At 39.7% G+C, this 16867-nt stretch overlaps 1 protein-coding gene across 2 annotated transcripts in view; it reads right to left on the bottom strand.

Moving 5' to 3' along the window:
* LOC128936249 (protein TUNAR) overlaps positions 1–16867 on the bottom strand; it is a 160736-nt gene that overhangs the window by 62110 nt on the left and 81759 nt on the right. For both annotated transcript variants that reach the window (XM_054275022.1, XM_054275023.1), the window contains one exon: positions 103–218. In XM_054275022.1, coding sequence (XP_054130997.1) covers positions 168–218 — 51 coding nt within the window. In that variant the 3' untranslated portion in view covers positions 103–167. The remainder of the gene's footprint in view (positions 1–102; positions 219–16867) is intronic.

The raw sequence follows: 16867 nt of genomic DNA, 5'->3' as shown, positions 1-16867 counted from the left end.
GCAAGAGTAAACAGTTCATACACCATCTGAAGCTCTTAGCATCACAATGAACATGGATATAAAATTATTTTGTTACATAATAGCAGAACGTGTCTGACTTACACAAATGTTGAATCATTTAGAGCTTAAAGCTGAGGTTTCCCACACTGATGGTGTACAGATTTCTGTCAGTGGTCTGCAGCTGGTTTACTGTTGTCTGGGTACACAGTATTCATTCCCTATGGATAGAGGGGAGAGAAGAGATTAATAACAAACAAACTGAGCAAGAAAAAATACTTCAGTTTATCAACAGCAGTAAAATATTTTTTACTAAGGACTGTAGCCCTACAATTTCTGTTAAGAATTTTTGCATTTTATTATGATTTTGTCAAACATATTGTTTATACTGAAATTTTATGTTTCAGACTGTTTCCTCTTTTCCAATCTATCCATTTATGAGGAAAAAAAAAACTACACAAGATGTTATTTATAGGGTATTTTCAACAGGCAAAACTCCCTCTCAAAAACAAGTAAAAAGGAAAGTGTTAGCTGGCTCAGGAAGCCTGATGTCACTGATGATGGATAAAACGCAAAATGTGAATGTACAAGGAACTTAAGCAACAAAAGGGAGCAAAACAATTGCAATTTAGTATTTTGGGACAAAATCAGGAAAGACAAAACCATCTGATGCTCAAAGATTTCACAAAGAGGGATTTTACAAGTCCCTGAGCCTGCAAAAGGATGATCAGGGAAAAAAGAGGTGTGCTGAAGGGAAGAACTAGCAGTGAAAAGGTTAAATGCCTTTTTTGCCTTTGTCTTCACAGGCAGAATCTGCTCCTGGACCTTTGTGTTGCTGCAAAGACGAGGGGCATTCATCAGCAGTAGTTCAGAACTGCCTGCAGAATGGGCACACTCAGTGTTAGGGGCTCCTTTGGCTGCCCACAGAGGGGTCCAACACCACTGTGAGGTGACTGCTCATCACCTGGGAGAAACTGCACACAGGGGGGGACATAATGAGAGGAAACAAGGCTAGCATAGGTCCATTTTAGGGGAATGATGGCTACAGCAGATACCAGGCCACCACCCAACACCTAGGGACTCAGTAAGTAGAACTGCAGAAACCTCATGAAGTTCATCAAAGTATCAACTTGGAGCTCTAAGCAAAATAACTGCAAATCTTTTGGACCCATTTTGGGAAAAAAAAAAGTGATTTTTTTTTTAGGATAGGCTGAAGTATGTTTTTTAAATAACAAGTTCAACAGTTTTGGTTTGTCCGACTCCAGGTGAACCATGTCATATTTCAGTATACATCATTTCCATAAACAGTTGCTGAATTTGCACAGTGTTATATACATGTAGAAAACATTTGGCCATGGTTTCGTCAGAACTGCCTCTGTGACTGTCACAGCTCCCCTTTATTCTTCTGTCATTGTTTGCTCATCTTATTTAACATCATTCATTCTAATTTCCATGCTAATAAACTCAAATTAAAAGCCACAGATAAAAACAGAAACCAACATATATTACTACACAGAAAATAGACCTTCAAATTGCTGTCTCAAAAACACATTTCAAATTACTTTTTTTTTTTTTTTTTTACCAGTGATGGCTAAAATCAAGTTCAGGAATACATTCAAGAATTTTTGTTAATTTAACATAAAAACTTTCCACTGCCACAAAGTGGAGATTCAATTGCTCAACAATCACAACCAATTCCAAACTTTCTCAGGTCTAATGAAACCATTGCTTTAACTGTATTAGTTATCCAAGTAGTACAACTTGCACTGCAGGATATAAAAGATTCATGTCAGTAGAGATTTAAGCTCAGAAAAGTAGAACAATACTTAATGGTTAGTGAACTGCATTGGAATATTCCTTAAAGCAGTTTCTCTTTTTCTATGTCTGTGTTACACTGGGTTTTATTTCATCCAAGCCAAGTGAAAACTTCAAATACTTAAACAAGTTAGGGGTTTACTGCTAACCCAAAATTCAAGAAAAATGTGGTCATTCACATTTGTTTCGTAGAGAAACTGCTTTCAGAAAAGCAAGAAATTGTGAGACTTCCTGGTTAGCCCTAAGCTTAGAAGCAGTAATGAAAAAGAATAACTCTAATGAAAGCAGCAGATTAAGCAGGAAGAACCTTTCCAGAAGTGTAATTCTGGAAGCTGAAAAACACTATAGTGAAAAGCAACCTGCATGCCAGATACACTGCAGTTCTTCCTAAAGCCTCTGTTTTGGTTTTCACCTAGTGAGACAACAGTGAACAATGGAAACAATAATTATACTGGCATCCTATATTTCTGCTCTGTTAATAATATTTCCTCTCAAATATTTAATTCTACAGCTGCATCCTCTGAATATTTTAAGCTTGATTATAGAGTTCCTGCAACCTGTTTTATACTGTTTTTGCCAGGCAATAACCCAAAAGAACGAAAACAAGCTAAAACTTGGAGAGGTGCTGTGAGCATACTCGCATGCCACATGTACCTAACAGAATTCACAGTGCCTTCTATGAAATCTAATGCTTGGGAAAGTACAAAAAATTGCTTTAGCCATCAGTGTTTTGTCTGAGTTCACCACAAATTTTCAATTCCCTCAATTTTCCTTAATGTCCACAGGAAAAAAAGCTTGTACTCAATTGACACCTTTCATTTTTTAGTCTCAGATTGTTGTGCAGCTCTTGATTTACATGCAGAGGGGTCAGGTAGCTCAAACCTTGCAAAACTGGGGGGTTTCTGCCAGATTTGATGGACAACATCATTCCTTGTCGTCAGCAGCTGCCTGTTGGAACTACTGCTCCCACTGTAACTCCAAACCTGTTTAGGTGCACACAGCTCCCTGCCTCTGCCACCTTCAAAAATCCAGCATGCTCCTGTGCTGGTTTATGCTGCCACAGGGATTTATGCAATCCCACACCAAACCATGTCAGGGAATCAGTGTAGATGAAACTTTAGCAAGCAGAAAAGCAATGAGCCCCTTTATTCAACACTGCTGGATTATGTCATCTTCAGGTACTTGTATTACTATGGGATCAGCATTAAAACTCCAGCTTCAGGAATTCTAACCAGCCCTGAAGTATCAGCAATAAATGCTCTAAATATCCCTTAACATAGCAATCTTGTTAGAGATCACAGTGTCTGGAACACGAAAGCTCAGTCCTCCCCAGCTTCAGTTTATCTGCATGCAGTCCAATTTTTTATTCCCAGAACATGTCCTGGAAGCATCACAAGCATGTTATCTCAGAGAGAGCAACATCTCTGTCAGTGCCTTCTCCAGTGGGGAGGGTGATGCATCCAAGACTTGGGATAAGTCTTAACCCAAGGCGTTAAGCTTAACCTGAAACAGCTCAGGAGCTTCTCCCATGGGTTCTCTTCTTTCTTATACATCCCTTATGCTCTCTGTTTTCCTTCTGTGAGCTGCAATTTTTAGACATTGTTGATACAGACAAGAATCACAGGCCATTTTATTTTTTGATACTGGTGTAGATGGACAGAAGAGAGACATATTTTGATCTTTCTCTAGACTTCATTTTTGTTCTTTATCAGTTTAGTCTCCTAGTTTAAATAGATAGACAGGCAATTTGAACATGAAGGATCTGTTGTCTCAAGAAAAACATGATCACCCCTCTAAACATTCTGCTCATGTGTAGTGATTCATACCAGGCCTTATGCTTTGGAAGGTTTGCAGTTCGAAATGTTAATTAACAAATATAGTCCATTTCCATATGTCTTCCTCTAAAGGTTACTGCAACAACATTTCCTGAATATACTTTAACAATTTAATGGCAGCCTGGCAGTGGTATCATGACAAATAAATTTAAGTGACATACAGGTTGCAGTGGAGAATACAAAGTATAAGAAGGCAATGTACTTTTTATAGAGATGTGACATGAAAAACATTGACCTGTGGTCCCAAGTAATTTTCATAAGACAAAAGCTTTCATGGTAATAAAAACAAATCAGTCAATGTTCTGAAAGACTAATATAATAAACCATCAGGGAAGCTATTCAGCTGTGTTAACTCCATTTAACAAAAGAGGAGTCTTTATTATTCAAACTTTAAGTACAAAGTTTGGTGACAACTTTAGCTGCACTATGACAAAGTGATTCTTGATTAATGAGAGATACTTCCAGAACTGGCAGTGGGACTCAACATGGAAGCACATGCTACCTTGCTGGTCACACTGAATAAAACCAGTTTGATATTAGGACTGGACTTAAATGACAGGACAGAATTACAGAGAAGCTGAAGATAGTGCATTAAATATTACCATACCCAAGAATTTATATACTGACAAGTGACTAGAACATGAGGAAGATGGAATAGGGGTCAGGAGTGCCAATATTTTTTTATGGGAAGGAGAAATAGAAAAGAAGAGGAAAAAAAGTACTTTTAGTCTAAACTGATTCTCAACAAATGGATACTTCACTGTTTTACAAGAGAAACAAAATTATGCTTTATAATTTTATTTTTGAGGTCGTATTGCTATAGCCACTGAATAAGGGAGAAATTAAGTGAATTACAAGCAATTTGGGGTACAGGTAGAAAAAGAATCACAGGTTACGATTACAAACTGTGCTTTCTAACTGTGAGTTCATCCTTACACACACACACACTCCGCAGACATAATTTCTTGAGGAGCTGAAATGTTGTAATGATTCTTTTCTTTATGAACCTCACTTATTTGCAAGCATCTTTGCAGTTCTGGTTTATAAATGAGACAGTATTTGGAAATATCAAGGAACCAAATAACTAGCTGGAAGTTTTTCAAAATACTAAGAAGATCTCGTTTTTTATCCACTCCTTTCCTTATCCTACACTGAATTTTGGAGACTTTACACACTTAACAAACCAGTTTGGTCTTTATCTATGCCACAAGCAACTCCACCCAAACCCAGTTGGGATTTTTTTTTCAACTGCACAAGGTCCACTCATTTATGCCAAACATAAACTGTCAGCCAGGACTCTGGAATACACCACAAAAAGTTGTGAACTATTTATTTGAGAAGGGATAAATAGACATGCAGAGCAGAATATTCAGAATAGCAGAATAGCAGAAAAGGTAGAAAAAAGAAAGATAATTGAAAGGAATGAGTTGTACAGGCAGAGCTGAAAAAGGCATTACAGATAAAGATACGCAACATCTCTACCTGATTAACAAAATATAAGATAGTCAGTCTATGACTGAAAAGGTTGCAAGAAACAGGAGTGTTTGAAAGTTGTTCAGAAGTCTTGTTCCTGCTGATGCAACATGAATGGCTAATTATGATGAATACAATACTGAGGTATTCCACTTGAATTCAGGTCTACCAGGTACCACACGAAAAAAATGGTAGACAATTTAATGCCCTGACATCTTAAGATATGAAATGATAGGGGTAAATAATGAAACAGATCTGAGAAGAAAAAAAATCAGACAATACCCCTGTTACTTGATCTGTGTTTAAAACTAGATTGTGAAAAAGTCTTCCAAGGCTTCCAAGAACAGCAGCAGGTGCCACATTAAAATATATCATAGTAAGAAAAAAAAGACTTCACTCTCACAGAAGACAAAGCACTCAAGTATTCTGGACTGCAGGAAAAAATCCAGTCTCAGCAAAGATGAAAAACTACTATCCATCTTTAACCAAGTGTAATATTTAATAGTGACTGCTCTTTAAAATCTGAATGCCTTTTCAAGGGGAAATTTTAAATACTCCGGCATTTTTCACATCACATGCCTTCAAAAAATAAAATTAAACCACCATTGTAAAGCTGAATTTACATAATGTAGATAAAAACAGTAGCATTTCAATTCCCTAGCAAGGATGAATATAAAAAAGCATTGTCAGATTGCAAAAGAAGTTTGTTTTAAGAACTAGTTACTCATGTTATTTGTTAAAGCATTCTATATACCTATATCAGTTACTATCACTTGGATACAATTAGGAGATCCTGTACTTGTTTATGGCCATTATTCAACTTTTCATGGAAAAGGCATGTCATTTACAAGATTATGAGAAATTAATTTTCAAAGGGATTTTTTAGACTCACAAAAATAGCATATCATCCTTATTTTCGAGCCTCAACTTTTGCAACTGATATGAAATTAAAACAAAACACAAAAAACCCCAAACTCAAACATTCCAATATGATATTTTGTCATAGGCTAGTTGATTTTTTTTCTCTTACCATCACCCTTGGATCATCTCCTTGTTACAGATTTGAACACAGTGAACAGAGAGCAGCAGTGCAGCATCTGCCACTCCTCAGCCTACATCCCATGCTCTGCTTTTCCTGTAAGTTCAGCAGAGAAGCTCCCATTAAGAAAGAGAGAATGCAATAATATTGTTGTGTTTTTCTGAGGCCAATTGGCTGAGTTGCTCAGAATTATGGTGCCTGTATAAACCCCTGAGGGCTGGTTCTTGTGGCCTCTCTTGCTAAAGTGAAGAGGTGATGTGTCTCCTTCCCTGCATCCTGCTCCTCCTGCAGAAGCAAAACCAGCAAGCCTGGTTCTCCAAAGCTCATTATCTCACTGTGCAACATCTTTTCCCATATCCTTTCTGCCATCTCTTTCTTCCCCAGAATGCAAGCCAGCCCAAGTTCAATCTTTTGGGCAGCAAAATCAGGTTTTTTCAGTGCTAATAAACCTTGAATCAGCTTAATTTACAAATATTACTCTGCACCTTTCTCCAAAGGGAACAAAGGAAGTGTGCGATCAGACACACTCTACTCTCCAAAATGAAAAACAAATACATAGAAGGATGAAATAGATCTCTTTATCAGTACTGCCATAGCAATTTAGAGAAACTATAGACAAACAGAATGTAGACTAACAGTGAATTGCTTTGCCCTAAAAGGAATTATTCTCTCTCGATACCACCTTAATTTGCCTTGAATGGAAGGAGAGGCAAAAAGGTCTCATAAAGTCAGATAATCAAAAATAAACTTAATGAGAAAGAGCAGATGGATATTTGTCTCGCCATTTTATTGATTTAGCTTTTAACTTCTGCACAAAGACCTCTGCAAAACCTCAAAAAATTCAGCCTAGGATGGTATGGCTGTTGACCCCATTAAAGGAGTAAAAGGATTGCAATGCATTGAAGAATTTCAAATCCCCAGTCTCCTGGATGATTTGCAGCTAGGGAGAGCAGCAGTGGGACATCCTCTCTCCAGACAGCAGCTCCTAGAAGGAGGATCACAGTACCATGACCCCAGTCACAGCCATTCTGCAGAGATGACTTCCACTGCTTTTCCAAAAACACTTCTCCAAAAAACCATTCTTCTTTGCTATAACATAAGCCTTTGCAAGAACACACAAGTGACTTAATCAAAACTACCCCCAGCTACAGCATAGAAGCTCTGTTGAAGTGCAACAGGAAAGAAGTAGCTACTGCAGTAATTAATATATTTATCTAATGTAACATGTCCCAACAGCATCATCCCAACTCTACTTTTTCCACCACAATATTCTCCATGACAAGGACAAAGCAACAGTCTCCTTATGCCATATAACTTCTTCAGCCCAGCCTATTTCATGCTCAAATTCAAAATATACTTTTTTTTTTCAGTTCAAACACCATGAAAAATTAAAACAAACAAACAAACAAACCAACCTTTTCCAAATCAATCGTAGCTATTCTACTGAACAATTTGACCTATTACCAGCCTGATTAATTCCTGTACCAGGGTGTCTGTGACATTGAGATGTTCTGAATTACCCTTATGATAGAAGGGGATAACTGTTTACAGGATATTATGTATATAAGCAGTTTTTCTCTTTTAGTCTTAGCTCTGTGAACAGGGCTAGCCCTAAGGCAAAGCCTAAGGCAGAAAGTGAAATACATTTTTCAAAGGCTGTTTGTTAATTGAGCCCCAAACTGCTTTCCTGTTCCTTGCCAGTTTTATCCTAACATAAGAACAAATCAATGTTAAGGCAGTCTGCCAGATGCTGGCCAACTCAGACTACTTTGAGCGTCCTCTCTCTTCCTTGGCAGCTGAAATCTCTCAGCACTATTCAAATTTTGCTCAGCATCTAGCAGCATTCAACCCTAAATGGGCTGCAATCTGCATATGAATATTTTAATTACATGCTGCTATGCAGAAAGAAAACAACCAGCTATGCACAGGCAAGTCAACTAAGAACTTGTAAGCTCTGTGACAGCAATGGATTTATAATTTCAGCCTGTTTATTATGCCTTGGGCATCATTCTATAAAAGATGTGTCTAAGGCTAGGTGTCTTGCTTGAAAAAGAGAAGCGCAGTTCGTTTATTGCTCTCCTGCAGTCAGTGCAGAAAGTGAAGAGAAATGAAGGAGTTTCTCACACCACATGCATGAAATTCAGTGTTTTCCTGAAGGCCATTGGACTAAAAGAGGATAATCAGTATCTTTCAGGAAAGAAAAACACTTCATTTGGCAGCAAGAGGAAGAGGAGGGCAGAGAAGAGGTTGAGTGCCAGCCAAGTTCTGGTTTCAGACCAGGATCAAATGTACTGGACTGACATGAAGCACCCAACTGCTGCCTATTTTCCACGGTGAGACTGCACAAAAACAGTCTCTGATGGGGCTGGAGCCCAGGCACCCTATTTTTGCATTTCACTTCCCCTTTAGGACTCTGTGATTCACTATCTAGAGATGTGGACAACCAGAAGATAAAAGAGGAAGAGCCAGGAGTGAAATAGCTTGGAGGAGCTTTGTTGAACAGACAAAAGCTGAAGGGATAAAGGTGAGAGACAGGCAGTTATGGGGAGTCTACATGGAGATTTGAGCTGCAGGGGGATGGTGAAGCTGCTAGGACAAAAGTGAAAATGGAGTGAGGTGACCCTGGCAGAGACAACCCTAAACTGCTATCAAATGGCCTCTAAGAAAGAGCTGTCCACATATCTGTTCTGAAAGAAAGAAGATCAGTAATCCAAGAGGCCCAAACAGCCTAAAAGAAATTTTCAGTGTTTTCTCCTTCTGTCTCACTCTGCAGAAGTTATTCTTTTAAACATCCTTCATCTCTTTACCAGCCCACAAACAGTGAGGTAAAGGTGGAAAATAAGTCTGTTTAGAACAACAGACATCAAGATGATTTAGGAGCAGAGACAATTGCTTGGCTAGTATTTTTTTGTCTTTATTTTTAAATTAACAGTGAAAGGGAGGGAAAGTTTCTTGATAACAAAAATAAAAACATCAATGCCTTTCAGAGCCATCACTATCTCATGCAAAGGGCCAGGCCAGACTGTAGGTAAAAGCTGTGGGACACTTCAAAAGAGAACAAATTTGACACTTGCATGACATTTCCAGTTTAACTTTGAACTTCTACTTCCCCACTAGAATGAAAGGTTCATCAGCTACCAGATGCTTTTAAGAGTTTGGGGGAATGAAAAGAAGTAATTTTTTTCCCTCTCTAGATGCTCTACTTTAAACCGTCTACAATCACACTTTTTTCTGGTGTTAAAAGCCACTGTACTTTGTTTTAAAAAACTTCAGGATTGCCAAAAAGAAAAAAAATCAAAATTCAGCATCATCCTGCAGTCCTAATCTGCTTTTCATCAAAAAGCTTCTGTATCTTCTGAAAGCTTTGATGAACCTGATAAGAGACAAAGCTTGAGACAGAGACCAAGTGAATCTCAAGCACTTAGTGAAGTTTGTTCTCACATTGAACAAACTGTGAGAGAATTGCACTGAAGTTTGTTTCAAGTTTGATGTTTGTTCATGTCCCTAAATCAAAGAAAATTTCAGAATGTTTGGCCAGAGACGTTAGAGGGTCATTAATTTTACTAGGCTTTATTGTATGCACTCTATATAAATAGCTAACAAGATTGAAAGAGCTTCCACACTTAACATAAATATGGTCAAACAAAGGAAAACAAAATACACCTGAATGTTAGGATTTCTAGTCCAATGGACAATTCATAAACTTGGAGTGTGTCCCCACACTCTTAGTAAACCTATGCCTGATAATTTTTACAATAGACAAAATATCATCATCAATTCAATTCTTGCCATCTATGGATAATACATTCCTCCTAGCGATGTCTTGGATGTCTTTATGTAAATATGAACAACAGTGTTTCCATAGATCCTCTATGCTGTTTAAGAAAAAACTTATTAAAATATTTGGTAAGAACATCCCCCTACAGCTTTACAGGGGGCAGAATGGCTGGTATGTTTTTTGGGGAAGAAGGAGCTGGGGGTGCCCTCTGGCAACAGCTGAACACGACTCAGCTGTGCCCAGGTGGCCAAGAAGGCCAGTGGCATCCTGGCCTGTGCCAGCCATGGTGCGGCCAGCAGGACCAGGGCAGGGATTGTCCCCCTGTACTCAGCACTGGTGAGGCCACACCTGGAATCCTGTGTTCAGTTCTGGGCTCCTCATGATAAGACATTGAGGGGCTGGAGCATTGAGGGCACCAGAGCTGGGGAAGGGTCCAGAACTTGTGAGGAGCAGCTGAGGGAGCTGGGGGTGTTTAGCCAGGAGAAGAGGAGGCTCAGGGGACTTTATATTCTCTCTACAGCCACCTGAAAAGACATTGTAGCAAGGTGGGGGTCAGACTCTCCTAACACATATCAAGTGAAGGGACAAGAAGTAGACTTATATTGTGCTTAGGGGGGATTCAGATTAGATAGTAGATTTTATTTTTTTTCCACTGAGAAGGCTTAGGCATTGAAATTAGTTGCCTAGGGAGGTGGTGGAGTCACTGTCTCTGGAAGTTTTCAAAGAGGCATCTGGATGTGGTACTTGGGGATATTGTTTAGGGGTGGTTACAGTGGTGCTGTGCACCATCAGTTGGACAAGATAGTTTTGAAGGTCTCTTTCAACACTGATGATTCTGTGATTTAAAGAGGTGGGGTTTTGAAATTATAGTAAATAGCAATAGATGGCCCTGACATGAATACATGGCTGTACAATTCCAAGGATTCTCTTTTCAAGATGCCAGTTTTAAGCCTCTTGAGCAAATTATCACCTTTATCCTCACTCTATGGCCATTAGTAAAACCCTTATATTTATCAGCACTAGTAATCAAAAATCATTAAGTACAGTCAGAGACAAGCAGACTTAATCTCTGGATTCAGAAGTGTTTGAAATCCTTGCCAAGAAAGGCCTCTCCCTCCTGATTTAGCATTAAGTTGCAAAATAAACAATCCCGCTAAATTGCATTCTCAGCTTGAGCACCACAAACAAAACCCAAGTAAATGAGTGTTTATTAGAATGAGCTTGACAAATAATGACTTCCCACCACTAGGCTATCCATGATGTATCTATAGATTGCTATCTATGACATCTCCATAATAATGTATTTTGTTACATAGAGATGGTTGACTGGTGATGACATGGAGTTTCATCAGAACGGACTTGAAAATTAAAACTGTGCTGTACGTTTTCATTTTCCAAAAAGTCCACCTTGCAGAGATTGAATTAGGCACATGAGTTATTTTGGTTTTGTTTGAGGGGTTTTTGGCAGAACTACCTGGATACAGAACAGTTTCTGTTTCTTGAAAATTGGCTTAGACCCGAAGAAAAGCAGCCTAAAGCTATGCAGCAATAGGCATGCAGGGCTGAAATCCCTCTATCAGCACACACATTTGTAATTTTTGATGGTACAGTCAGCATCTTCCAGCATTTGAAGTGAAGCTTGATCACCTCAAAGTTTCCTCTTTGACACAACTTGTCAGCTAGTTTATTTCTTTATATTTGATGTTTATTTTGTAAATGTTATGGGTTTCCAAGACATCCAGCATCTTGCAACGTATCATTGCATTTTTCCATTAAGAATGCTGGAAAATAAAACTGCCAGCTCAAATATGCTTTAGAGTCAAATTAACTGGTCACATCTCACTGATCAACGTCAAGGTCAATTAACTGTGAGTTCACTAGGTCCAAGGAACAAGTCCCAAAACCCAGAACATTCAGAATGCAGATGAACAGTGGATGTGGAGAAGCAAAAAAATAATTACGCGAATATTGGTTTCTCTGTGATTATACTATGCTCAGAATTTACAAGGGGGAATCTGGTTCCAACACAAACAACATGCGAATGAACTTCAGAAAAGGGGACTAGGAAAAACACATAAAAATCTTCCCAAAAAGCTGATCTAACTCCAACTGACTTAGAATTATTAATTCTCTTCATTGAGCCCTTTTAGAAAAGCAAAATAGAAGACATGCAGGCTTCCAGACTGAGCCTTACAAAAAAGTCAATAACAAAACATAACTCATTTTCTGGTTATCTCCATAGGACAACTGATAATAGTTGAGTATAATTTCTGTAAATTTTAAAGAAGCCTGAGACAGAGAAGCAGAAGGAGACAGGAAGCAGTGTCTATTTCTCACCCTCTATTACCTCCTTCAATGACTTTTAGATGTGGGAGACCTTGAAATCTAGAGAGGGATTTATCTTATATGGATGTCACTGATATGCAGGCTTCTCTCTAGAAGTGTATCTTCAGCTAGTTACCTGAAGCTCTCTAGAGGAAAGAAATATGTATTTATAGGTAGGACTCATCCAACCTATTTTGCACATCTGCTTTACAATACAATAAGACTTTGTTCATGATAGTCCTGTTCCTTGCTGTCTGTAAAGGAAATCTCAATGATTCACTCAGAAGCTGAAGTTTACACTAGAGATCTCTAAGATTAGATATGCCAAGGCTTAGCCCTAGGGTCTATGGAAAAGCATACAAACTGGTGTAGAGGAAAGTGAAATCTTTGCCAGAGGAGATGGCAGGAGTGTGTCAAAAAAAGAACTATGAAGTTTTCTGTTTGATGCCTGCAATCAAGGTGACATTTGGCTCACGTTGTGCAATTTGCCTGTTCGACCTGAAGAACACAGATCTACTTCTTGCAAAGCCCAGGTATTTGGCCTGCAAGACATAAATCTGAAAAATAAATTTTCAGAAGGCTGAGAAGGGCAAATCTCGCTTTGCAGACCAGTTACAACCTTTAAATAATCCCTTAAGGTGGTCATGGCAGGGACAGCACTCTTAGTCATGTAAATGGAAAGACCCAAGATTTTTTGAAAGAACAAAGCAATGTCCTGGCTCATGAGTGTATGAAACATAGTAGGATGGTGCCACCAGCACTGAAAGGACAGCTTTCAGAAAGTCCCTGCACTTACTATTACTACTGGGAGCTCCTCATTGTGTATTTCATTTTGGATTGCCATGCCTCCCCAGGAAAGCCACTGTGAATCACACTCTGCAAGCCCTTCACTTTACCAGGTATGTCCTGTGAGAGCCAAGACCTTTTGTGGATGTAGCCCAAACACCCATCTGTGACTTGGACCTTCCCTCCACTGAGTTTTGGAAATAAAATGTCTATAGATTTTTCAAAAACATGTCTTTATACACATTATGAAGTTCAGAATTTCTATCAGCAGGTAAACAAAGAAATTGCTACAATCAAAGTTTTATTCCCATGCTCTTCACTCCCACACAGTATATTTAAATATTCCCTCAAGTACATTATCAAATACACAATAAAACCCTAGCCAATCATAATGAGTGATGAGAGAAAAGTGTCCTGGCAGGTGTCTAACAGAGCATAGTCACTCAACAGGAAGTGTCTGGTGCCATTTAGTATCAATTTCTCTCAAGCTCATTAATTTTTTTTCAGATTTCAATATCCAGAAGTCATCAATTCAATTTTTTTCCAGTTAATAAAATTTTTCTTCCTTTTGTCCACAATTATTGACAAGACTATTATCTAAATGAGTATTAGGTCTTTCGTAATTAGCAGGCAATTCATCTGTGACTTGCACACAAAACCTTGTCTATTTTAATAAATGGTTACATTGCTTTACCAGTGCTGAGCAATTAATTAACTCAGAAACTGCATTTGGCTTTTTTTGCATTTTCCTGGCATTTGTTTTGTGTACTAACCCCTGCCACTGTCACATTGACTATGAGTTTTATTCCCAATCGACATTGCTTATGAAATATAAAAAAAAAAAAAGAGTCAATTGTTGGCTTGGAACAGGAATTCTTCTCTGACACCTATTTTTCCTACTCTTCAAGAGCAGCCAGCTGATTTCTCTCTGCCTAAGTCACCCGCTCACATGTCTAGAAATCTGTATAACTCACAACAGTACTTTGCTTTCAGATCATTCCCCCTGATTCCCTATGCTTGTTTAGTAGGTATAAACAAGGCCTGGGACCTCAGACCTGATTCCTTACAGTCACTCACAGCAGTGAATACAATGCAGGTCTAAGCCTTCACAGAAACTGCCCATGATATATGTCATCTTCCACAGGCCTGTACTAACTTACACCAGCTTCAAACCTTGCTTAGGGTATTTTACATTCACTTTGCCATAGCATGCATGATTACACAAGCTGCAGGGCAGAAAAGTGAATAATTCAGCCCGGTCTCCTCCTCCGCCCACATCTTTTATTTGTATGTAAAGCACCTACTCCATTCCCAGAGATATATAGCTAGGTAACACAAGCAAACTAATGAGGTATAGCCTTGGGGCGTGTCAGCTCTATGTGCCTTAAAAGTGCCTACCTTTCCAAACATAGAATTGCTATTCAAATATTGTTCCTGGCTTTGTTAACTAATAATAAAACCACATGAAAATATAGCACCGTGTCACCCACTGTTTATGAGCTCCATACAAGATGAATAGGTAGCTCGAGCGGGCAGCCTGCACACTCTGTCCTGCCTATTAAGGGTTTTAAGATCAGTTTTTTATTATGCACCTCAGGAAATGTTTGTCTTATCAATGAGCACTGTGCATAGGCTGTCAGAGCATTTTGCAGTCCCTTCCTCTGTGGGGTTGTTTTGACTTGTCAACTCAAGTAGAAGAATGCAAGTAATTTATATGAGCATTTTGCATTAGACTATTGAACACATTCTGGTTTTAATTAGAAGGAACAAAAATTGGTTGCAACAAGATCTAAATGCCTGTTGCAGCTCAAAGGATATCAAGAGTTTTCACATTAAAAGTGGCACATTGCAGCTGATTCTGATTCATGGCTGTCTACTCTTCAGTGGATGCTTCAGATATTTCATCTGTGCACTTCTCTTTTATCACTGTGGGCCTGTCTTTCCCCTCTCTACATCCATATGCATTCTGTTGGCCTTGAAGCTTGTTCTGAATCATTCTGCTCTGTGATTTTAAGGAAATTCACACAGCTCTTCAAAAGACACCAAGTGCTTACCTCTATTCCAAACTCTGAGCATCAAATAGAAAGATTTAACATGGGATGTACCCATGCCAATGCCAGAATTGTCCCAGCAGCAAAGGCTGTCTTGTAATGGAGCTGCTCTGTCTATATCAATGTCACATAACAAAACAGTAACAAGCCTTCAAAGAGTGTCTTTCCACTAGGTATTAAGGGGGCTTTATAAATGGCAGTTTATTCACAGATGCATAGACATGCCTGTGATAGTTATCAATGTTCAGATAACAATTCCACGAGTTAAGAGGTTTAGTGAGATGTTTAAAGTTACATAGCAAGAGAGCTGGACATAGAACACATACATTCAACTCCTGGCATGGTGTTTGCTACTTAACAATCTTGTCTTACACCCACAACTTGACTGGAACAGCAGCAGGATGCAATTTCAGTGCATAGACCCAGATTTGCTATATTCCATGGAGCTAGATCCTAAGCAGGGATAAACCACCTGAGCTCCATTACAAACAGCTTGCTTGGTCTTTAGCATAAGTAAAAGATTATTATTAAATTTTTCTATCAAGCACATAAATATAATTTAGAGCCTGTGCAGAATGTTCTCTTTTAGTAGGATGACAAAGACTTTATGTAGATGAAGTCTCTTTCACTATACTCTCAGTTTATTAGTTAACAGGCATTCTTATGTGACTATTAAAATGTTGATCAAATGGGATTTTTTACTTAACCATGCTATTTTTATTCATATGTTAAATGCCGTTTCAATGGCAATTTATTTTCAGAATCACAGAATATTTTGAGTTGGAAGGGACTCACACGGATCATCCAAGTCCAACTCCTGGTCCTATTTTACACACAGAGAAACCACTATTGTCTGAACAAGCTTTTCTAGAAGATTGATCTACCATACTTTATGAACAGGTAGGTTTGATGGCTGGTAAAGTGAATAACCTTAGAAATTGGATGGCATTCCTCACTAAGCCTCACTAAAGTTCTAGTATTATCATGCAGGCACATGTGTACCTTAACCCCACAGCTGCCACTCAAAGGCAATCCCACTGAAATAATGATAGCTGCAGTGTTTCATCAAAATGTAAATTCCACGGCAAAAGACTGCTGTGACAAATGACAGGAGCCAAGTAGGAAAGTCCGTGTGGGATCAGGCTAAGGAGCACTGACTCTCATTTGTAGCTGCTATCAGTGCCCAAGGAGCGGTGCCGGGACTCCTTGGCCCTGTTGTTGGCATGGTCCAGCAGAGACGGAGCAGTCACTTGTTCGCCCAAGCTGGAGAGGCACTGTGGGTTTACATCAGCACCTTCGGCTCCCGGGCCTGCACTGAAATAAACATTTCTATAAACTCGGACACAAGGCGCGAAGCCTCTGGAGCGGTCACGTCGCTTCGGTGGTGCCAGGCGCTCTTTCCAGCGCTGGCTGTGGCTGCTGTTGTGAAGGCGGCCAAGAGAGGGCAGCCGGCCCTTGGCCGCTCCGCTCCCGATGTCCAGGCTGCCCTGTACCCGATCCCCGGCACTCCCCGCAGCCGGCCCTTGGCTGCTCCGCTCCCCGCTGCCCGGGCTGGCCCGTGCCCGATCCCCGGCACTCACCAGCCTTTGGCCGCTCCGCTCCCCGCTGCGTGGGCTGGCCCGTGCCCGATCCCCGGCACTCACCGGCCCTTGGCCGCTCCGCTCCCCGCTGCGTGGGCTGGCCCGTGCTCGATCCCCGGCACTCACCGGCCCTTGGCCGCTCCGCTCCCCGCTGCCCGGGCTGGCCCGTGCTCGATCCCCGGCACTCA

Source organism: Melozone crissalis, unplaced genomic scaffold, assembly GCF_028551555.1.
Source record: "Melozone crissalis strain CALT ecotype California unplaced genomic scaffold, PUWL_Pcris_2 ptg000018l_1, whole genome shotgun sequence".
NCBI lineage: Eukaryota > Metazoa > Chordata > Aves > Passeriformes > Passerellidae > Melozone > Melozone crissalis.
This window is presented reverse-complemented; position numbering and strand designations above follow the sequence as displayed.